Source organism: Trachurus trachurus (assembly GCF_905171665.1).
Source record: "Trachurus trachurus genome assembly, chromosome: 21".
NCBI classification, from domain to species: domain Eukaryota; kingdom Metazoa; phylum Chordata; class Actinopteri; order Carangiformes; family Carangidae; genus Trachurus; species Trachurus trachurus.
The window spans coordinates 17,863,949-17,883,373 of NC_139899.1; the positions used below are offsets into that span (position 1 = coordinate 17,863,949).

A 19,425-nucleotide genomic window follows, 5' to 3' on the forward strand; every position below is an offset into this window, starting at 1 on the left:
AACCTTGAGTTCAGCTGAACATTTGCCCCAGATGTAATGAAATTTCTTCCAGAAGTTCCTGATAACAGCACGCTAACAAGACTGGGACAGACTTGAAGTCATGGTGACCTCGAACCTTGACCGCGAAAATCTAAATCAGTTCATCCTTGAGGTTAAGAGAAAGTCTGAATCAAATTAGAAGACGTTCCCTCAGGCTGTAATTCTTGAAATATTGAAGATTGCACTTAGAGCCTTGAACAAAACTCAATAGCTTCAGTAGATGAAGGAACTACACATTTAAAGCAACATTACAACACAAACATTTTATTTTTACATTCAGCATTAAAAAAAAACATTCATGGCTTCCAATCAAGCATTAATAACATTCAAGTCTAATTATGACATTCAAGTCTAATATAAAAGTTGTTCATGGTCGTGTTGCAATCGCTGTGTATTTCATGACTAAAATACATTAAAACAAACTACAAAAAACATACAAAAATACACAAAACAATCATTATATCATGTTTACATACAATAATAATAATAATACGTACAGTTTAACACTTATGCAAAATAACAATTAAACACATCTAAGAGAAAGTTGGTGCAAAGTTCTGTCAGTCTGTTGAAGATGAAAGAAGCATTAAGTGTTATTATAGTTAAATAGGTGCGTGTCAGCCTCGGATGATGTGACGCGTTAACTTAAGTTCATCAGAGTATTAGAGTGCATCACACCAATGTTTCCGGCAGGGCGTCTGCGTTTTCTTTTGACAGTATCTGCCATATATGCCACCTCTCTGTCTGCCAGTCCGGTGCACCAGGGCCCTTTTCCTGTCCACGTCCAGAGGCAGTGTCCACAGTCTGGGAAGAGGGGCTCTGCTGGAACTGTTGTGGAGTTTGGGGGTCAGACTGATACATGAAGAGGGAGGGTGTGGAGTGAGAAATATGGGTCTCTCTCAAAGGTCCAGAGTAGTGAAGGTGAGACAAATTATCCGTCCTGGACTGAAATAAGGGATATGCAGGATGTCTCGTCCTTGCTGTCAGGTTCTCTGAGCTAATAGCTCCTGATTGGCCGCTCAGTCGTCTCTGATGTAACGATGATTCTGACTGCGTCTCTCCTCTCTGGTCACTCTCTGGACCACTGCTGCTCCGAGCCACTGGGAGGTGTGGCCTGCATTCCTGCACGCCCAATGAGCTTTGTGTTGGTCTGATGGGCAACTTGTGGTTACCTTGGTGACTGCTCAGCCCCTCTGACGATCCATACGACTCGCATTCTGACATGTCTCCAAGGGAACCTGTGAGAAAAAAAAAATCACTTACTGAACATCCAGCATCATCACATACCTCAAAGACAATCCGCAACAACATGTAAAGAGCTTGTAGTTACCAGTGATGTGATTGTCAGGGAAATCTCTGCTCAGCAGTTCCTGCCAAGTGTCCCAGAAAGGGTCACTGTCACAGATAGTTGAGGCCGCTAACAGAAACCAGAAAAAAAACACTATAGTTTAACAGACCACATGTTTTTTTTATTATGTTATTAAGGCTATGATGGACACAGATTAAAAAAATAATTCAACATTTAAAAATACACTTTATATTCAACTGTGCTAACCTTTGTTGGTAGAAAGCGAAGGGGAGGTGCTGCCGGATCCATCTTTTGAATTGCCACTGTGTTTGTACTGCCCAGAAAGTTTGAAAACTCTGTCTGAGAGTGGACTGCTGTCCTCGGGGTATTTCCACAGCGGTCCATCTGACAGGACAGGCGAATTGTTGTCATAGGGAGACACCTCTCCGCTTGAAGCCTTGATGGAGTCACTGGACAAGCATCGCTCAGTCAGAGAGAAGGACTCCTCCCCTCTCAGAGCGCCTGGATCTCTGCACAAACACAAACAGCACAATAAATATTACATTAACCTACTGCTGCTATAAGCTGCAGGCAGATGGAAAGTAATGTTCTGAGAAAAGCACGCTGTCTTATAAAAACATATAACAGAGGGGAAGGGGGGGTAAGTCATGAATTATAACGCACATGCTTCATTTAGATCATTTAGTTGCTTAGGCAGGAAGACGTCGCACGCACGCACAGACACACATGGTTGGAGCAAACATACACACAATGGGACAAAAGGTGGAAACTCACGAGTGCTGAGACGCCTTCCTTCGCAGCAAGTAATCCACAACATCAGGATCAGTCTCAAGCAAACTCATCAGCACCTCATTCTGCAGGTCAGCAGGAACCTGAGGGAAGCAGAACCATTTCACTGAATCCCATAATAAAGCATGACAGCTGTAAAATTGTATTCTCTGTTATTTTAATTAATTACTCACATCTGTAATGAATCACTGTCCCTGTTTATTTGGTGAATTACAGCTTTCTATTCCTGGTATTTACAGTATTATGTCTAATGCAGTATGTACTGCAACAGGGATAGCATGGTGTTTGTATGGTATGAGGAGAGAATAATGAACAGCATTCAGAATTACAGAATTAATGACTTTGAGAAAATATCTGAGGGGCTTTTATTGGCTTCCTTAAGAGATAATTTTCAGATACTCCAATAGGTGCATTTGTGCGTGCATCTGCACTTAAGTTCCTGGTAAAAAGAATTATGTGGATACCCTTGCTTCTAATCATTGTCTATAAACAGAACAGAGGCTGGAACGACACTTGTTAACCTCTCTAGTGAGGCTTGTGATGCAATAAAAAGAGTATTCAATAAAAAACTTAATTTAACAAGGTTCAGGGATGAGAAACAAATTGCTTTTTCAGATTGTTTTTCTGTTATACTACTTTGTTTTATAAGCGACTGCAGATGCTTAGTTCTTATCAAAACCTATAAAACTAATGTTTACATTTCATTAAGAGGTTCCGCTCTATTGAGCTAAAAAATTTCTCATAAAATCTTTTTTTTTCTTTGTTGCCAAAAAAAGACTTGACTAAGACCTTAAGATTGTTTGATTAAACCCAGGGCTTCCTTTTAACTGTTTACATGCCTTTTTTGTTCGCAGTGAGCTCGGCTTACCATAAATAGCGTATCATATGAATCGATCATTGCTTGGACCACGCTGATGATGGATGTGCTCTCCTCTGCCCGGGCAAAACTCTCCACTGCAAACTCTTTGTCTTTCTTTTGCTTATGTAAGAGATTGGGTCCAAAGATGGTGGCTAGATTCAGTGATGTCATCTTGTTTCCTGTTATCTGAACAAAACAGAGGACATATGATATTTGTCTGGACACTCAGTTAACAGTCATGCACTGTAAACACCCAACCAAATTTGTCAAAAAAAGAAAAAAAAAAAAAAAGAGCCATTTCTTTGATGGAAATGTGTTAATGTTTAGCCAATAATGTTATTCAGCAGCTTTGTCAGTAAACAAGTAACCTCTAATTACCCAAAGACAATCTCACTGTTACAAGAAATGTTTTTTTTTTCCCAAACGATTTATGTTAAAAAATGACAATTTTTACAAGAGATTTTTTTTAATCTACCCATGGAATGAAAACGAGGAGTAATTGTCGTATTAAAAGTCGTCTCCTGGTGACCTCCCAGGACTAGTTGGGAATGTCCTGGGTACCTAATACAGGCCTGTCACCATCAATCGTTCAAAGAGACCAAGCGAACCTTTCCTTCAAAATTACAGTATGTGTGCTCAAGGGCTGAGGCCAAGAATAAACTTTTTTTTTTTTTTTTTAATGCGTGGGAAACTATTAACCTCCATTGTGACTATTATCAAAAAGTAAGATTAACACAAAGGGAGTTTAGGGCCCAAAGTTTAGCAGCAGAATCATGATGGCAAGTGCAAGGTCATGTGCATGAGGGCGATGAGTTCGATGTGTAGTCAATATAGAAATGTGGGAATGGCGATAACGATGATGAATCATTATTATACTCTCACATGATTTATCTCCAATCTCATATAATCCCACTATTCTGCCATAAAGTGGTGCATGACAAAAACGGTTCACCAAATCAAGCAGAAAGTCCAGATAGGCTTTGTGAAATAGAAAAATATAATTATCCGGTGGATGCGGGGGGGAAAGATGCGAATATGGTCCCCGGTGAGATAAACTTTGTGACATTATGGAGATGCATTCTGGGAACAATTTCTCTCTACTTCCCATTTACAACGAATAACAAATCATGACTGAGGAGCATGATGTTTGCAGAGGCACATTTTTTTTTCTGTGTGTTTATTGTGAAGCAGGGTGCTGCCGGCTGTGCATCATTTAATCTAGGCGCCCACAATGGATCATGATGTGTAATGGTGCTGCGCCGGGCACAGGACTTGAAATCAGAAGCTGCAGGTGTAGCAGACATCTGTCTTACTGCCTTTTGTTTGCCGTGGGAATTCATCAAAATCGCATTAAACTTGTAAAATTTTGGTATTATTCTGCGATGGCTGCCCATTTCCTAAACATATTGTTTGAGCTTGTTAGTGGAAAATCGGCAAGTGTCAGAATATCTGGCGGGCTGCCTACAGTCCTCAGATGTTTCATTTCATTACAAGATCAGAGACCCAATTAGGGTGGAAATATTGACACCTCGTCTTGTGCTGCCTCATGTGTATAAAATGAGTCGGAAACACATCTCGTTACAGATCACAGGTTTCTGCTTCTGCACTGGTTGTTACACTGCCATCAAAGAACGTCCAGTCTCTTTACCTCGTGGCCATTACGATCCAGGCTGTCTTCAGCATGCGCAGCCACAGTGGACAACAGGCAGAGGAGACGCTGCAGCGTGTCACTGTTACAGGCAGGAAGCAGAAATGTCAGGAGCTGGATGGCACTCTCTTGCTCTGAATGATCCAACACTGCAGCAAAAAAAACAAAACAGAAAAACAATCCAAAAAGTTGACATCAGTCGTAAATGAATCCTTCTGCAAGCCATTGACGTGAGTCGTGTTTGTGCATGTGTGTATGCAGTATGTCTTTTCTCCTCACACATTGTGTTGATGAAAGCTGTGTAGAGCTCTCTTGTCAGCAGTGGAGCTGGCATGTCTCTGAGGAATTCTTTCAGCAATGCAGCTACATCATGGACACTGTGCTCCTCATCCAAACGAACCTCCCATCCCTGGTCCAACTCCTCGCGAAGCTGGATAAAATATTGAGACGGTTAATGCAGAAAAAATGCAATTCGATGCAATTTATTTATTCAGCGCAGACATGCTTTAATGCTAACCATCTCTAATCTTACCTGGCGTACTCGCTTCTTGGAACTCCCGACACGGAAAATTCCTACCATCTGTAGGCCTAAGCAAAGACAGAGATGCTCTCAGTGCCAATACTGTGGCTAACACTCAGCCTCCAAGACATTTAAATTGTGTGATTTGCAAAGTTAAGACCAAACTCCATTTGTTGCTATATTGTTATTTCCTACAGAGAGAGAGAGAGAGAGAGAGAGAGAGAGAGAGAGAGAGAGAGAGAGAGAGAGAGAGAGAGAGAGAGAGAGAGAGAGAGAGAGTGGTCTGTACATTTCTATGCTGCATTTTTCACACAATTGAAAAAACCCAAGAATCAGGATATATCCTTATTAGGTTCTTGCAAGAATCTGGATCATACCTGGAGATGAGAATATGACTTTTTACAATGTTGAATTATGGGGCCATACTTGTGTTTTTGTGTGTGTGTGTTTTTAAAAAAAAATTTTTTATCTGTGTTTGTTGACCTTTGACTGTTGTGTTCTTCAGTCTGTGACATGTGTTGTCTTTTAATCTCCTCCATGCTCTTTTCAAATTGTCCCCAGGGGCAAATAAAGTGTTTTTGAATTTGAATTGAATTTGAATTTCAATGGATTGAAATGTCTGGGCAACTACATCTCCTGATTCTGGGGTATTGCGCAGTGTATTGCTAGTGCTCATTCTGAACTTTTATGATGTGTACCAAATTTTTCCAGATGCTGGCAGCAGAGATCCACGGCCCTGGGCACCTGTCTGTAAATAGGGTTGAGACTGAGTTTTTTGTCACGGCGCTTCTTCCTGTTCCCAGCTGCCTCCTCTGGAAGCGATAGCTGGAGGGCCTCCAGGAGCCGAGACTGGTTATCGTCAAGGTCAGTGATGCAATCCACAGAAACTCCACCCTGTCGAGAAGATGGGTGACAACAAGCATACATTCACTGACTGTTGTGAGTGATAAAAATGAGATGCAGCCATTTAACGCCCGCACCTAATTAGTGATTATCTGAAAAGGTTATAAACAGCAGGAGGATTCTACTGTGCAAGGGCCACCAGGCAGAGTCCCTCTTGCACTACAGAAACCTGTCAGCGTTTATTGACAGATAAACCTACCCTCCTGCGTGTCTGCGGGGCTCGGTCCAGCGTGCCCAGGAGAGGCGACTCATTAGGCGTCTCTGACGTGGAGCTGAGAGAAGAGGTGCTGCTGGAGAGTTCTTTGTTTCTCCTTTTGAGACTGGAGGTGAGGTTGAGGAAGGATAACATCAGCTCGGTGGGGTCACTGTGTTCTTCCCGCTGGGGATCGTGCCGCTGCTTGTGTGTGCGGTCGTTGGAAATGACCTGCGACAGTGGTATGCCAAACGCCTGGGGCATGGTCTCTGTGTGGGGAGGGGGGGAGACAGGAGGACTAAAAGTTCATCTTGCTGGCTCCAAGTCAACTGGGAAAGGTTAAATTACTCTTTAGATATATTAGTTCTGTCAGCATATTATACACTCTTGTACTATAAATCACATTGAAAACACTGCATTTATATTGCCATTTGGATTTACAGTTGTAGTATTTTCTGTTCAAAGCTGTGCTCATTCATTCAAGTTGACTTTTAAAATAAATGCTGCTCTACATAAATGTCACTAGAGAAATACTAAGAGCAGAGCTCTGAAGTGCACTCTCTGTATTCAGAGTCAGGCAGTACATACTTTCTGAAACGCCTTTGTAAACAAAGGCGGAAAAAGAGGAAAGAGGGGGCTGGCCATGCCGGAGGACAGGCTGTAATGAATGAGCCACCACTTAAGATTGTTTTCGTTATTCCCCTCAACTGCCTGTCTGACAGAGAACATCATTTCCCTGGCAGGGCTGCTGCAGCAGCGGGTGTGGCAGCGTGGCGGCTGAGGAGCACGGCTCCCTCTGAGACTTCTTTTACCGCACTGTGGAGATTCTGATCACTCGGTGCTCCGTGGGTATAAACAGCTGAGGATGTCTGCTTCAGTGAGCCTATACAGCTTCAGCCAAAAGGATCACAGAGTATCTTTTCAAGTGTCACAGGCTGACTAGGCTGGAAACTGAGGAAGGGGGGGAATAAAACTCTGACAGCACCCAGTGGCTCTCCCAAAAAGCGAGTTGTGTTTATCTTCACAAGGTTGGCAATTCGACTTAGTTGGTATAAGAAACTCTTATCTGGAGACAATTTTTAAGGGTGTGCACCGAAATTCCCTCTACACAGCTATTATATAAAACCGTGATAGGGCACTGAAAAAGGCAAATCGAAGTCAGACTGCTCTCTAATTGAACATACTGAACTGTACATGACTCCAATTAGACTCTACATAGACTCATATTACCTTTATCTTTGCTCTTCTCTTTCGATAATGAGTCCAGCTTCTTCCTAAGTGACTTCTTGGACTTGTGGCCTAAAAAAGAAGCAGAGGTGTCACAGGTCACTTGTTAATAAGATGATTATGTTAAAACAGCTAAACAAATCAGAGGGGCTGGCAACAAACAAATGTGGCGCTGGAATCTTCATTCATAACCCCTATATAAGGGTAAGCCAAAATGTAAGTGTAGACATGTTCACAACATGAAATCAAAGGTGGTGGTTTGTTTTCCTAAATGTTTTATAAATCATGCAGTGACAAGCTTTTGCCTGGGAGAAAAATAACAACTTGGTACTGTAGATACAGTAAGAAGGGATTTACAGTAATACACAGAGAGGGATCTGAGAGGCTTTTGAAACCTATTGTGTGTGTGTGTGTGTGTGTGTATTTTAAATTAATACATTTAGGGATGGTGATGTGGCAGCCCAGGTCGTGATCCCGGAGGAGTCTTCTGTAGGCCACATCTTGGAGACGAACCCTCTCCAGCTCTGAGAGGCTTTGCAAAGGGACGGGCTTCAGGCCAACGCTGCGTCCTGACACGCTGTTCCAGGTGAAGTCACCCTGAGGACACACACACACACGCTACATATCAGATACATCTATCATTGCTGTCACATTTGAAGTTAATGATCAGCCGCGCTCCGTGCAGACCCCCAGCCTGCATGAACTGACAGATATCTCTGCTTCACTTGTCAGCTCAAAGTGAATACATTAATCATCTGCTGTTTCCCATGACACAAACTGACAGTCTGTTTTCAGAGGTGTCTAAATACTATTAACTTCTTGATGTCAGCATGCAGCACTTGTACTGTATTGTTTTTCTGCAGTCTGAACACATACACTTTGTGGTTTTTTGATTGTCGGAGCAGGAATTGTGAGCTGTTGACATTATGAACACTGCCTCCTGGTAAGAGAGTTTGTCTAAGAACCTTTCAAAGCCAAAAGGTGAATTGGATCAGTTGTCTTATCAGAGTGAGCAGCGAGAGTACAGACTGTGCACAACTGCATGATGCTGCATAACTGGTTCCTTTGCACTGTCTTCCTGGAACTCAACAGAAAGCATTTTAAAATGTTTTTGTTGGTTCCTCTTGATCTTTTTAAAGCCATAAAGTCAAACATTTTAACTCGTTTGTACCTGTTTTAATGGACTTCCACTATTTAGTAGTTGTACTGTTTAAATTGATATACTTCTTGTGTATTTTTTGCTTGAAATCACTGTAAATGATTTTCAAGTTTAAATAAAGACATGGGAATAAAAATAACTGGGGGATACTTTGAAATGATCTATCACCAATAAGGAATTTTAACAATCATCATCAATACTTCATTGGCAAACCGATGAGCCATTATGTGGGTTTAATACTGTACTAATGACTGTGCAAATAATCAGATCTGAAATCCTCAACCTTTGAGCATCTCCATGCTGGAGATTACAGTGCTTTGATCCAGCACAGTCAAGCCAATCATATGAGCCATGTTCCAAAGAGGCTTAGTAACTCATTATCAGGATAAGGCTTACACTAAAGTGGCTCACTCCTATTAAATCTGAATTAGGACTGTACTTCTGTAGCACACTTTCCTCTGGTTCATATATAGTGCACTAGACATGTGATGACAAACATACAGTGGGGTCACTGGCGATTAGCTTACTGAAAAAAGGAAGTGGTCATTAGAGTCATTAGTCTGTTTGTTCCCTTTGGTCTTTCACAGGTGGTATATAATATCAAATACATCTGTATCAATACTGTTGGGAAAAAATGATGCATTAACTGCAGAAACATGTGATTATTTCATCAATCATTTTGCACAGAAAATGCCAAGTTAACACAATCAAAGCACAATATGTTGTCTGATCAACGGTCCTAAAACTAATCATTATTTACAGTTCAATCCAGTTATCGAAATGTTTGCATGGCAACAGATGATGAAATTGCAAAAACAAACAAACAAACAAAAAAACAAAGAATGAGAAGCAGCGTTTCATTGGCACTTTGCAAGTAACATTAATTGCAAAGCGTGAGTAATGTTTGTTGTTATCCACCCATTTTGGTCAGACATTCCTCTGGTGTGACTATATGGGAGTGGAAACTTTCTTCCTATCTGATATGATGGTGAACTCACAGTTCCCACAGTTTTGCCTCAAACCAATTTTTTTTTAACTTTCTCTGTGGAATTCCAAGTATTGTGTGAACAGCATTTTAATGCAAAATCCCCCTTTTATTATTCCATCATCATAGAGGGCTTGAGTGTATCATGTCCATAATGTTCTAGTGCCAAATCACTCACACATTATTCAAATTTGCCTGTCACCTATTGTTGGGAGATGGATAAGTCAAGATAAAAAATACTCATGCTATTGTTACAGAAACAGTTATTGTCAAAGCTGGATGAAGTTACTGCTTCTTATCTTAATGAACTCATGATCAAGGTGGTCAGTCAGTGACAAAAACCATATTTTATCATCTTACAGTATAATGAAAATGGGTTACATTTGTCTTGGCTGCCTCTTAAGAACAACATGCCTCATATGACTTTACATGGACTTGAATTACACTTGATTTTGTTGTGTTAACATTTGCAAATTTAGTTCACTTTAATCATTTTGTTTTTTATTTTAACAATGGCTTGTCTTTTATCTTTTATTTATATTATCATTATATAACAGTAAGTCCTCTAAACCCCACTCCTGGTTCAGTGGATATACACACTTCCCTCTGCTGTGCACCATCATCTAAATTTAATTCAAAGCCTTGTTGAAACACAAAGCCTTTGTTTGCTCTCCCTGGAATACAATGAGAGGAAATGTGCTAGGTAGTCCATACAATATAGCAAGATTGAAAGCTCAGATTATAGCAATCAACCACACTTGAACTAGCTCCAGAGAGGTGATGGATATTCTTCAACACCCAGAAAGCCATTCAGTGGTGCATTATGGGTGAAGTTTCCCACAAGAGTCCTCACACTCTGCACATGTTAGTTGATTAGACTTCTAAACAACAAAACACAAATGCTTTCAGATATTACACTCATTGTGTTATTTATTCTTTTCTTTTTACCACTACAGTATGTAAAAGTGCTGTCAAAACAATAATATCACTGAGTGTCTTATAAAACTCGGAAACTACCAGTACCAGAACAATTCAATTACTCATATCCTGTTGTTTAAATAAATAATGGGCTCTGCAGAGTTCACTGCAGACTGTTTGACAAGCGTTCACATCAGACATCCTATTTTTTCCTATGCTTTCAAGGTTTTGCATACAATAACAAATAATACATCTCCATTATTTACAGTTGTAGCCTACAAAAACATGCAGAGTATGGTGGGCAATATGCTAGCCTGTTGACTTCACTTGACCCGGGTGAGGTTTCAATCAAATTACAAGACAAAAAAAAAATAATAATAATGAATAACAATAATATATAGCTACAGTATATTTTTTATAAATGCATTTTTATACTTATTGTGACACAACAAATTGGACACGAAGCCCCTCCAGTTTTTTCAGCCTCTCCACGAATTAAACTTGATTTTCTACACAACTTTCAGGATTTCTTTTATGTGTGGTTAATCATTTTGTCCTGTAACATAACTAGAAACAGCAGGTACTCACAGAATGAGTGTTGCTCCGTTGCAGAAGCTTACCTCCCACTACATAGACTGGCCACGGACGAGACATTTCCCCTCAAATCCAAACACTCAAGTTACCGCAAAATTAGCCGACGCCATTCAACTTCAGACTAAACGCCCCCCAGACAAATAAAGCCTGACATGCTCTTTACTGTCTCGACCCAGGGCTCACAACGTGCACTTCAACGTGACCTGTGCTGACGTGCACGTAAAGTTTAGTCTCTCGACTGACGTATTTCAGTCAGGTGGGAGAAGGAGGACACGGGTGGTCACAAAAGTTTTGCTCAACCCCCAGTTTACAAAACAGAAAAATAACATTAGTCAGATGGGAAAAGCGGATGAGCATTGCAAATACTACATTACCCATGAGCCTCAGCAACCACCCACCGTTTCCATGGAGAACTAACGAGGATGAGCCGTAAGTTTCACCAGCACAATGTAAACAAACAACAAACAAACGAAATGAACATCTATTTTTAGCACAAATCTATCTAGAGTTAACCCAAAAAAGGAAAAGTGAACAGATTTTTAGCTGTAATGAATTACGCATACCATGTCGATTATCAGTTCAAACTTTATCGTCTTTAGCTTGTTGACTGGTTGTTGTTTTTTTGTCAAGAAAAGCTAACATATCGCTAAGTGTGTCTTGCGGAAATCTCTACACTGTCCTCAGGGAACAGAAAGACAAACTGCAAACTGTACGTGGAGCAATGCAATGGGTGTATAATAATATCAACACTTTAGAGGTAAGATGTTTAATTTATTAATTCTTTAGTGTGTAGGTGTGTGTTGGCAGTTTAAAACAACTGAAAAAAAGCTGCTAAAAATGCTACAATTCTAAATTCAGCAGGCGGTTGATAATATAATCAGTTGCATGACGGTAATTAAAGTAACAGTAAAGTCAGTGAAGAGCTCATATTGATATAGGTAGTAAGTAGGAAGATGTTTCAAATTTCTGACCAACTCACATATTAATATCTCCTCAAAATGTTCTGTCCGTTTTTAAGTTTATTTTATGTCACATCAAAAGATTTGACTACAAATAATTAATGATAACAACAATATTACTGTGAAACGAGAAATGTTTAAACAACAATGGTAAAAGTGACCTATTAGAAAATGTGTCTTAACTTTTGACTGGTAGGCCTACTGGCCACATTGCCCACCACAGTTTTCACTGTTGTGCCTCCTGCTTTCATGTAGGCTACTAGCAGGGTAGGCTATTGTATGAGTCTTAAGTCTAAAGTGGAGTGATGTAGTCTAATTTGTTTCAGTGGGCATACTGTTCATGCTGTTCATACAACACATGGACTATAGTTAGATAGTTTTGTTGTAGGCAAGGCAGGGCAGCTTTGTTTATTCAGCGCATTTCATACCAAGGGGCAACTCAATGTGCTAAAAACAAAACATAAACTAGACTAAACTAGACTGCCAATCCAAGATTCAGATTTAAAGTTCTTTAAAAGAGCTCACATGAAAACATAAATGTTTTTAACCTGGGTTTAAAAATGCTTAGAGTTGGCTGGGTCTGATTTCAGTTCTGCTGGTAGACCAAATTTGTAGTTGGTAGAAGGCTACTGAAATGTTCATTTTCAGTGGGTATACCGTAGGCTACTGTATACCTGACTATCACATAGACTACACCACTGAGTCTTACACCTGTGCAGGCTGACCATGGTAATCAAACTGATGTGGCAACAGAGTGATATGGAATAAACAAAACAAATTGACAAACCCCTGCCCGGATTCAGAGTCTGACACCCAGAACATTGGCTGTCATACTGATAAAAAATAAAACACAGTCACTCCATCCATCACAGAGCTAGAGATCCAGCCTCCTTCAGCCTGAGATAAAGGGAATGGTCTCAAATATGAAGGGGACCTGCGATCAATATCAATATTTAAGTTGTAATTGGGTTATTTGGGGTAACTGGTATATTCACCACCCTTTGTCCTGTCTTGTCATGTTTTGCTTGAACTACTGGCTACATTGCCCACCAGAGTTTTCACTGTTACGCGTCCTGCTTTCTGCCTTACACCTGTGTAGGCTGACCATGGTAATCAAACTGATGTGGCAGCATAGTGAGGTGTACTTAAACAGGAGAGCTATAATGTCAGTCACCATGGTAACCCCTCTACAAGGAGGCCGTACTATATATTGGGTATTATATAGAGCACCAGTGGCTGAAGGGAACCTATTAAAGACCCTACAGTCGATTAAAGGTCTTGTATCTTGAGTTGTAGAGAATTATTTGAACAAAGTCATATTACTTTTCCATGTGTGTCTGTTATAGATTATGTCTGGATTATCCTGGAGAAGCTTTGTGTGGATTTTACTTTCTGGACTGCTGGAATGAGGTTTGTTAGTGTTGTGCAGGGTGATGATAAACAGGAAACAGAACTGATTCAAATGTGATTCTAGTTGGAGAAATCCTCATTTACTCTAGGAACACTTTAGGCTGCACAGTATCTTAGTAATATGTAGCATAGGTTTCAGTGGGAGGTTTGGTGTCTAGTTTACTTGGTTTTGTACTTTTTCAGCTTCATCATTACAAAGGATAGGATAGTCAAAAGAGGGAGCATGATAAGATTTGACAGAAAAGTTCCTGAATTTATATTGAATTATATTTCATCTTGCATTTAACCAAGTTAATTTCCTTTTGTGAGATTTTAGTGGCTTTGTAAGATAAATCAGTTTCAGTTTCCTGCAATCTCTCTCTCCTCTCCTTCTTCTCCTTCAGGCCATCTCTCCTCCATGGAGCTCAGAGGAATGCAAAAAGACTCCCCATCTAAACACAACAACACAGTGCATCTGTATTGGTCTTCATTCAGCCAATACACTAAGAGTCATGGGACACTCAGATGTGTTTTATGACAAAACATGGTTTCTCAGTTGAAACTTAATATTGCACTTTTCTGTTTCAGAATCAAACTTTGATTTTTATTCCTAACATTTCAAATTAGAATGTTAATTTATAGGCACATGTCATTTATGACATGGAGCATACAAAACATTGACAGATCCCTGCATGGGTTCAGATTCAGATTGGGTTCAGATTTGACACCCAGACAATCGCTGTAATACTGATAAATATGAAGCACCGTCCCTCCATCTATCACAGAGCTGAAGATTCAGCCTCCTCCAGCCTGAGATAAAGAGAATGGTCTAAAATATGGAGGTGACCTGTACAACAACAAGATGATAAAAGTGTATATTTTATAAAACTTAAGCATTTTGCTGGATACAAAATCTATGCATGTTTGGGTACTACCTCACGTAAACTCTTAATCCTGATTAATGTCCTCATTTAGTGACTACATCACTACCTCAGAATGATAAATGACTCCCTCTAAAGGCTTTATAAGTTCCTGCAGTTTTGTAAGAGAAACCTGAGCAACTGGGGATACACAGTATTCTATAGTTTGCAGCCATACAGTATATCTATCCTGGATTTTAAAGTGACTAACAAAAGTATTTCTCTTAAGTGTTTTGCATCATATCAAATGAGCGAAGATTACATTACGCTCCGCCTGGGTTTTTCTTTTTTTTTCAAAGGCAGCATCTCCTGGAGGCACTAATTAATGTGGACAATATTAGCTGAGTGTAGAAAGAGAAAAAAGACTCAGACTGACAGTTAAATACTTCGGCTTCTGCTCTTACCGACAGATTTTAACCATGGGCAATATTTTCCAATCTCACCAAGGCCTTCATATCCAGAGGCTGTAGTTGAATAACAGGCCAAAATGAAAGACAAAATCAGTTTAAATGAATCTAAAACATGACCGTTACCAGTGCAGGCACATAATGATCCACCGCACTCATATTTAACACCAACTGACTCGCAGTGGGGCAGTAATGCCGACTGACATGATATTCAAGGGCGTGCAAAATACTTCAGGATCATTACTCCAGCATGAAATGCCAGGAAGATGTACACAGGATATCCATGCAGATCAAAGATACTGCTGCACTGCTGAGTGTGATACAAGGAGGAGACCTAGGGGAGAGACACTTTACCTCAATAATAACCAGATCGTAAATATACCCTTCTTCAATCAGCTTATTTAGCACTGAAAAAAAACAGTGTTATACACTACTGTCTTACTGGAGACTCATACTGTATTCTCACAGAGTGACTGAGAACTGAATCTGGTTAGTCAGTGTAAGTATCCAGCTACTGAGGCTGGAAATACCCTTGGACACTAAGCAGATCATATATGCCAGTTACGTAATGATACAAGGGTACATGAAAATGAGATTAAAATGATCCAGTGTGAAACAATGATCTTACACCTGTGTTTATATGTGACCCGCTGTGTGTTTTTACTCTTGCAGACACAAACTGGATGCTGTGGCGCTGCAGTTGCAAGGCCAGGGAGGTTTAGTTCCATGCCATACAAACGGACAGTCTCCTGTGGGAAGAAATATGTGCCTGAGGGACTGTAGCCAAGGATCAGGTCATGCTGCTGTACTGTGAGAAATAAGAGTTGAGGCTTTCTTCATGTAAACCAGATGTCTCTGCTTTTCATCTCAGCTCAGACTACTGAGACCCCGGGTGAGTACACCTCTAATACAGCACAGTGACACTCAGCCTATGGAAAACACAAGGTCATTTATAACATAGATCAAAAATACCACTCTGACACTCCTTTTCAAACAAGGGAAGGGGTGTGTTTCCATGCCAGGATTACAGTATGCTACAGTGAGTTGCCACATCCTGATTATATGAATCATATACATCATAGTGTGACTAAACACATTGCAACGCTATATTTTCACTGATTATACCCATTATTAATGTTAGCAAGCTCTGACAGTATGCATTGCAACAAGATGTCTGGATGGCCTGTGTTGGGTATCTCATGAAAAGAGAATCTGAGCCTAGGTGTGTGTGTGTGTGTGTGTGTGTGTGTGTGTGTGTGTGTGTGTGTGTGTGTGTGTGTGTGTGTGTGTGTGTGTTCAGCAGCAACATGTGTATAGAAACAGTGCCAGCCGGGCTTCACCAGTGTTACTGTGACTGTATCTTAGATACGATTGTCTCTAATTGAACTGCTGGTTGGATATTTGCACAGTGCACCCAGTAAATGTGAGTTCCATTACTGACATGGGGTGACATTTGCATAGAATAAGCCATTTACTCACTGTCAGTGTATAAGCCGACAGTGTGGTCATGTGAGTCTCCAGGAAAGATCTCCCAGCGAAGACTTGAGCTCAACTGGCTCAAGTGGCTATATGGTCTTTCTCAGTGGCATGTTGGAGCTGTAAATCTCAGCAGTACTGTGCAGCTGTGCTTTTAGATTTCAGCTTTATAATGCTTGGCGGAAAAACTAGGCTGTAGAGCAGCCCTCTGAGCATAATGGTGTAGGCAGCACAAAAGCACTCCCCAAAGTCATGAATCACATTAAATATCCTATGTGACACAGAGCTGTCTTCAATATTAATCAGCTTCATTCATATTTGCTGTGATTACATTTCTAAGTGCTCTGGCGTGGGATGTGCGCTCTGGTCGATGACCGAAAGAGAGACCAGATACCTGGTATTCATTACAAGCCTATTGTAATGTCACATCTGTAATACATTTCCATTATACTAAACAAACAGTGTTACCATGAGGACCAGCTTAAGTGCAGCAGCGCAGAATTACTCAAATTGTGAACATGTGACTATGGTAAATGTAAAAGCTATTATAAAAAAATAAATAACTGCAAATGGCCATTGTAATTTAGTGTTTTTAAAATATGTTCCCCTTCGTTTCTGCTAATTAAATGATGCAGTGAGGCGCCTTCTCATGATGATGAAAAGCATGGACACAGTAATGTTTCTTCATTTGCACAGGTTCCAACATGCAGTATTAACAAAGGTGATTTGTTTGGCTATACTGTAACAGGAATGCTTGTGCATTTGGACAATTATTGAAGAATACTGCTACTGCTTTACACGGTGTGGTAAGACATTAATCTACATTTGAAAATGAATGTAACATTGATTAATAATAAGAGTAGTTCTTGTCCTCAATTTGAAGTTGTTTTTTTTTGTTTAATTTTAAAATGACATAATAAAAGCAAAAAGCCTCAGCTGGAGGAAACTGTGGGTATCTGGGAGCTCATGGTCTTGTAAAGGGCGATCCACATTCACAGCACACATCCCTTGTTTGTTGTCAAGTTGAACAGCTTTAGAAGTTATCAGTTCATCAACCATTACAACCACATCCCCAGTTTCTGTCATGATACCGGGAAATTAGCTTTTTTGTTGCTGTTAGTGAGCAACAGTTACCAATTGTGACATGGTTTTCCAGTCAAACCTCTTTCAACAGACACTGGCAAGTCAGCACAAGCAGATGTTTCTACTGACATCACTTCAGCCAAAGGAATGAGTTGAATCACCTTTTTCTTGCTGTCTAGTGACGCAGCAACGTAACTGGTGCATCAAAGGTCCACACACATAAAGTTAATGTGTGTGTCCTGTTAGTCATACACTTGATGATGTTGCAACAACATTCGCTCGCGATTTGTTTCCCCATTTGAAAGAATGAAATAATCAATGCATGTGTAAGTGTGCAGAAAACAACTTTTATAAACGTTTTTCATTAAAGATAGAAGAGAAATATTGGCAGTTCTGTAACTACCGGTACTTGGATACATCATCATTAGGTTATGGGCTACAAAACACTTCCGGAATTTAATAAGTCTACTGTACGGGCTGTGTGCTCTCAGGAGTACAAGAAAAATAAAAGTGCTGTTTCTGCTAACACAGAGGAAAGTTTTGGGATGTTTGCCAGCCCTCGGTTCATTAAAAGTTCCATTGCTAAATTTGCTGTCATCATAATCAATATCACTTTACGCCAGTCCAGTTATCCAGAGAAAAGACTCGGTCTGTAGTTGCTGTCTGGTATTTATAACAGGTAGCATCACCTGTCTTATAAAGCCATCAGGTCACTGACCTTGTACGACGTCTCTTCCGCTTCGGTACCATAATGTCGCATCAACGCCGGGTCCAAGCTCCTGGTCAGTCTCAGCCTCCGCTTCGAAATAGTTTTGGGGCTTAGGGAGCACGAGAAAACGGTGCTTAGCAATCCTTGAGCGGACATATCTACTGCAGCTGGTCGGGTTGTGGAAAAAAGAAGTGTAGAAAAATAATCATCTCTCTGACACAGATCCAAACGGAGCGGAGGAGCGGCAGCGTGTCTCAGCAGCGGCAGCGGCAGCGGCAGGTCCCCTGCGCGTCTTCATGCCTGCTATTATGAAATCCGCGCCTGCTGTCCCCCGTGACCCCCCTCCGCCCCCACAGAGACTCTGACTCAGTACGTCCTCCTCAAAGTTTTAATTGGGATAAAAGAGGAAAAACACTCCATAAATGTTAATCCTCTGGACGCCTAGAATTAATAGTTGCAGAGAAAACAACTGTAGCCAACTTTTCTTTCCTTTTACAATTGAGATCTTGCTTAAAATCAATAACTGTATTATCAAAACATGAGTTTAAGATAATTCCATGTTTAGTCTATATCCAATGTGAACTGTGAAAAAGTTTTTTGTTAGGGCATTATGTACAGTAATGTTGCTTCTTATTTGTAAGCTGATAATACAATTTGATAAGTTTTAGACTGTTGATTAAACTGTTGTTAAAATTTAAGTGGCTGATGGCAGTTGTTGGTTTACAAAAACAGCATTATCAAAGCAGGATAAATCAAACAAAACAAAACAAACAACTTTTAAAATGACCCTGTGTTAAGAACTATGACACCCTCTTAATGATAAACCCACTGGACGAACTATGCCCACATTCACAGTCCTCTCTTGACCAAAATGCTTTTTTTTTTTCCTCACCGTAAGGCAGTTGAGATACTTAGCATCTAGTGCCCTGGGAACACACTCTTCCTGTGGGAGCCCTGGGGAAGGGACCTGTGTGATAAAATGACATGTGAACCAGCACTGTATGGCAACGATAAGGATTCATCAGATACCAGGGTCCACCAAACAGACAGGGGAAGTGGTGATAAGGGTGGGATAAGAGGGCGGCTTTGCGTTTGATTCACTTATTTGGTGGTGCTGGGGTTTGCAGAAAGAGTCCATGCAGATTCACATCAGACTTCCCGTTCTGTCTTTTCTCAGTGGTATGAGCGCATGGGAGTTTACATACTAACCTCGTAAAGGATTGTCTAAATGTTAGGCCCACACAGGTTCAGAGTGGGATTTTGAAATACCTCACCAAAAAGAGTTTGGGTTAGTTTCAAATTTAGATTTTTTATATGTGGTTAAAAATGCGATTGAAAA

The 19,425-nt window shown here is 40.4% G+C and overlaps 1 protein-coding gene across 1 annotated transcript; it reads right to left on the bottom strand.

Annotated features, from left to right (window-relative positions):
• Positions 1-423: 423 nt before the first annotated feature.
• Positions 424-18,278, bottom strand: LOC311004187 (rho GTPase-activating protein 6). Its single transcript, XM_083996133.1, has 13 exons — positions 18,096-18,278; positions 7,925-8,084; positions 7,491-7,559; positions 6,267-6,529; positions 5,863-6,058; positions 5,177-5,232; positions 4,924-5,074; positions 4,645-4,793; positions 3,006-3,182; positions 2,123-2,220; positions 1,595-1,857; positions 1,370-1,456; positions 424-1,277 (listed from the first exon to the last, which is right to left on the bottom strand). Exons 1-13 carry the CDS (start codon positions 18,240-18,242, stop codon positions 712-714), a joined length of 2,382 nt encoding a protein of 793 aa, XP_083852259.1. The 5' UTR covers positions 18,243-18,278; the 3' UTR covers positions 424-711.
• Between the last annotated feature and the right edge of the window lie 1,147 nt (positions 18,279-19,425).

Excerpts from the sequence above, each read along its gene's own strand:
- LOC311004187 (XM_083996133.1), bottom strand. The coding sequence starts at position 18,242 with ATGTCCGCTCAAGGATTGCTAAGCACCGTTTTCTCGTGCTCCCTAAGC. Across the intron at positions 6,059-6,266 it reads CCCCGCAGACACGCAGGAGG|GGTGGAGTTTCTGTGGATTG; the intron begins GTAGGTTTATCT and ends TCTTCTCGACAG. Across the intron at positions 3,183-4,644 it reads TGGATCGTAATGGCCACGAG|ATAACAGGAAACAAGATGAC; the intron begins GTAAAGAGACTG and ends TGTTTTGTTCAG.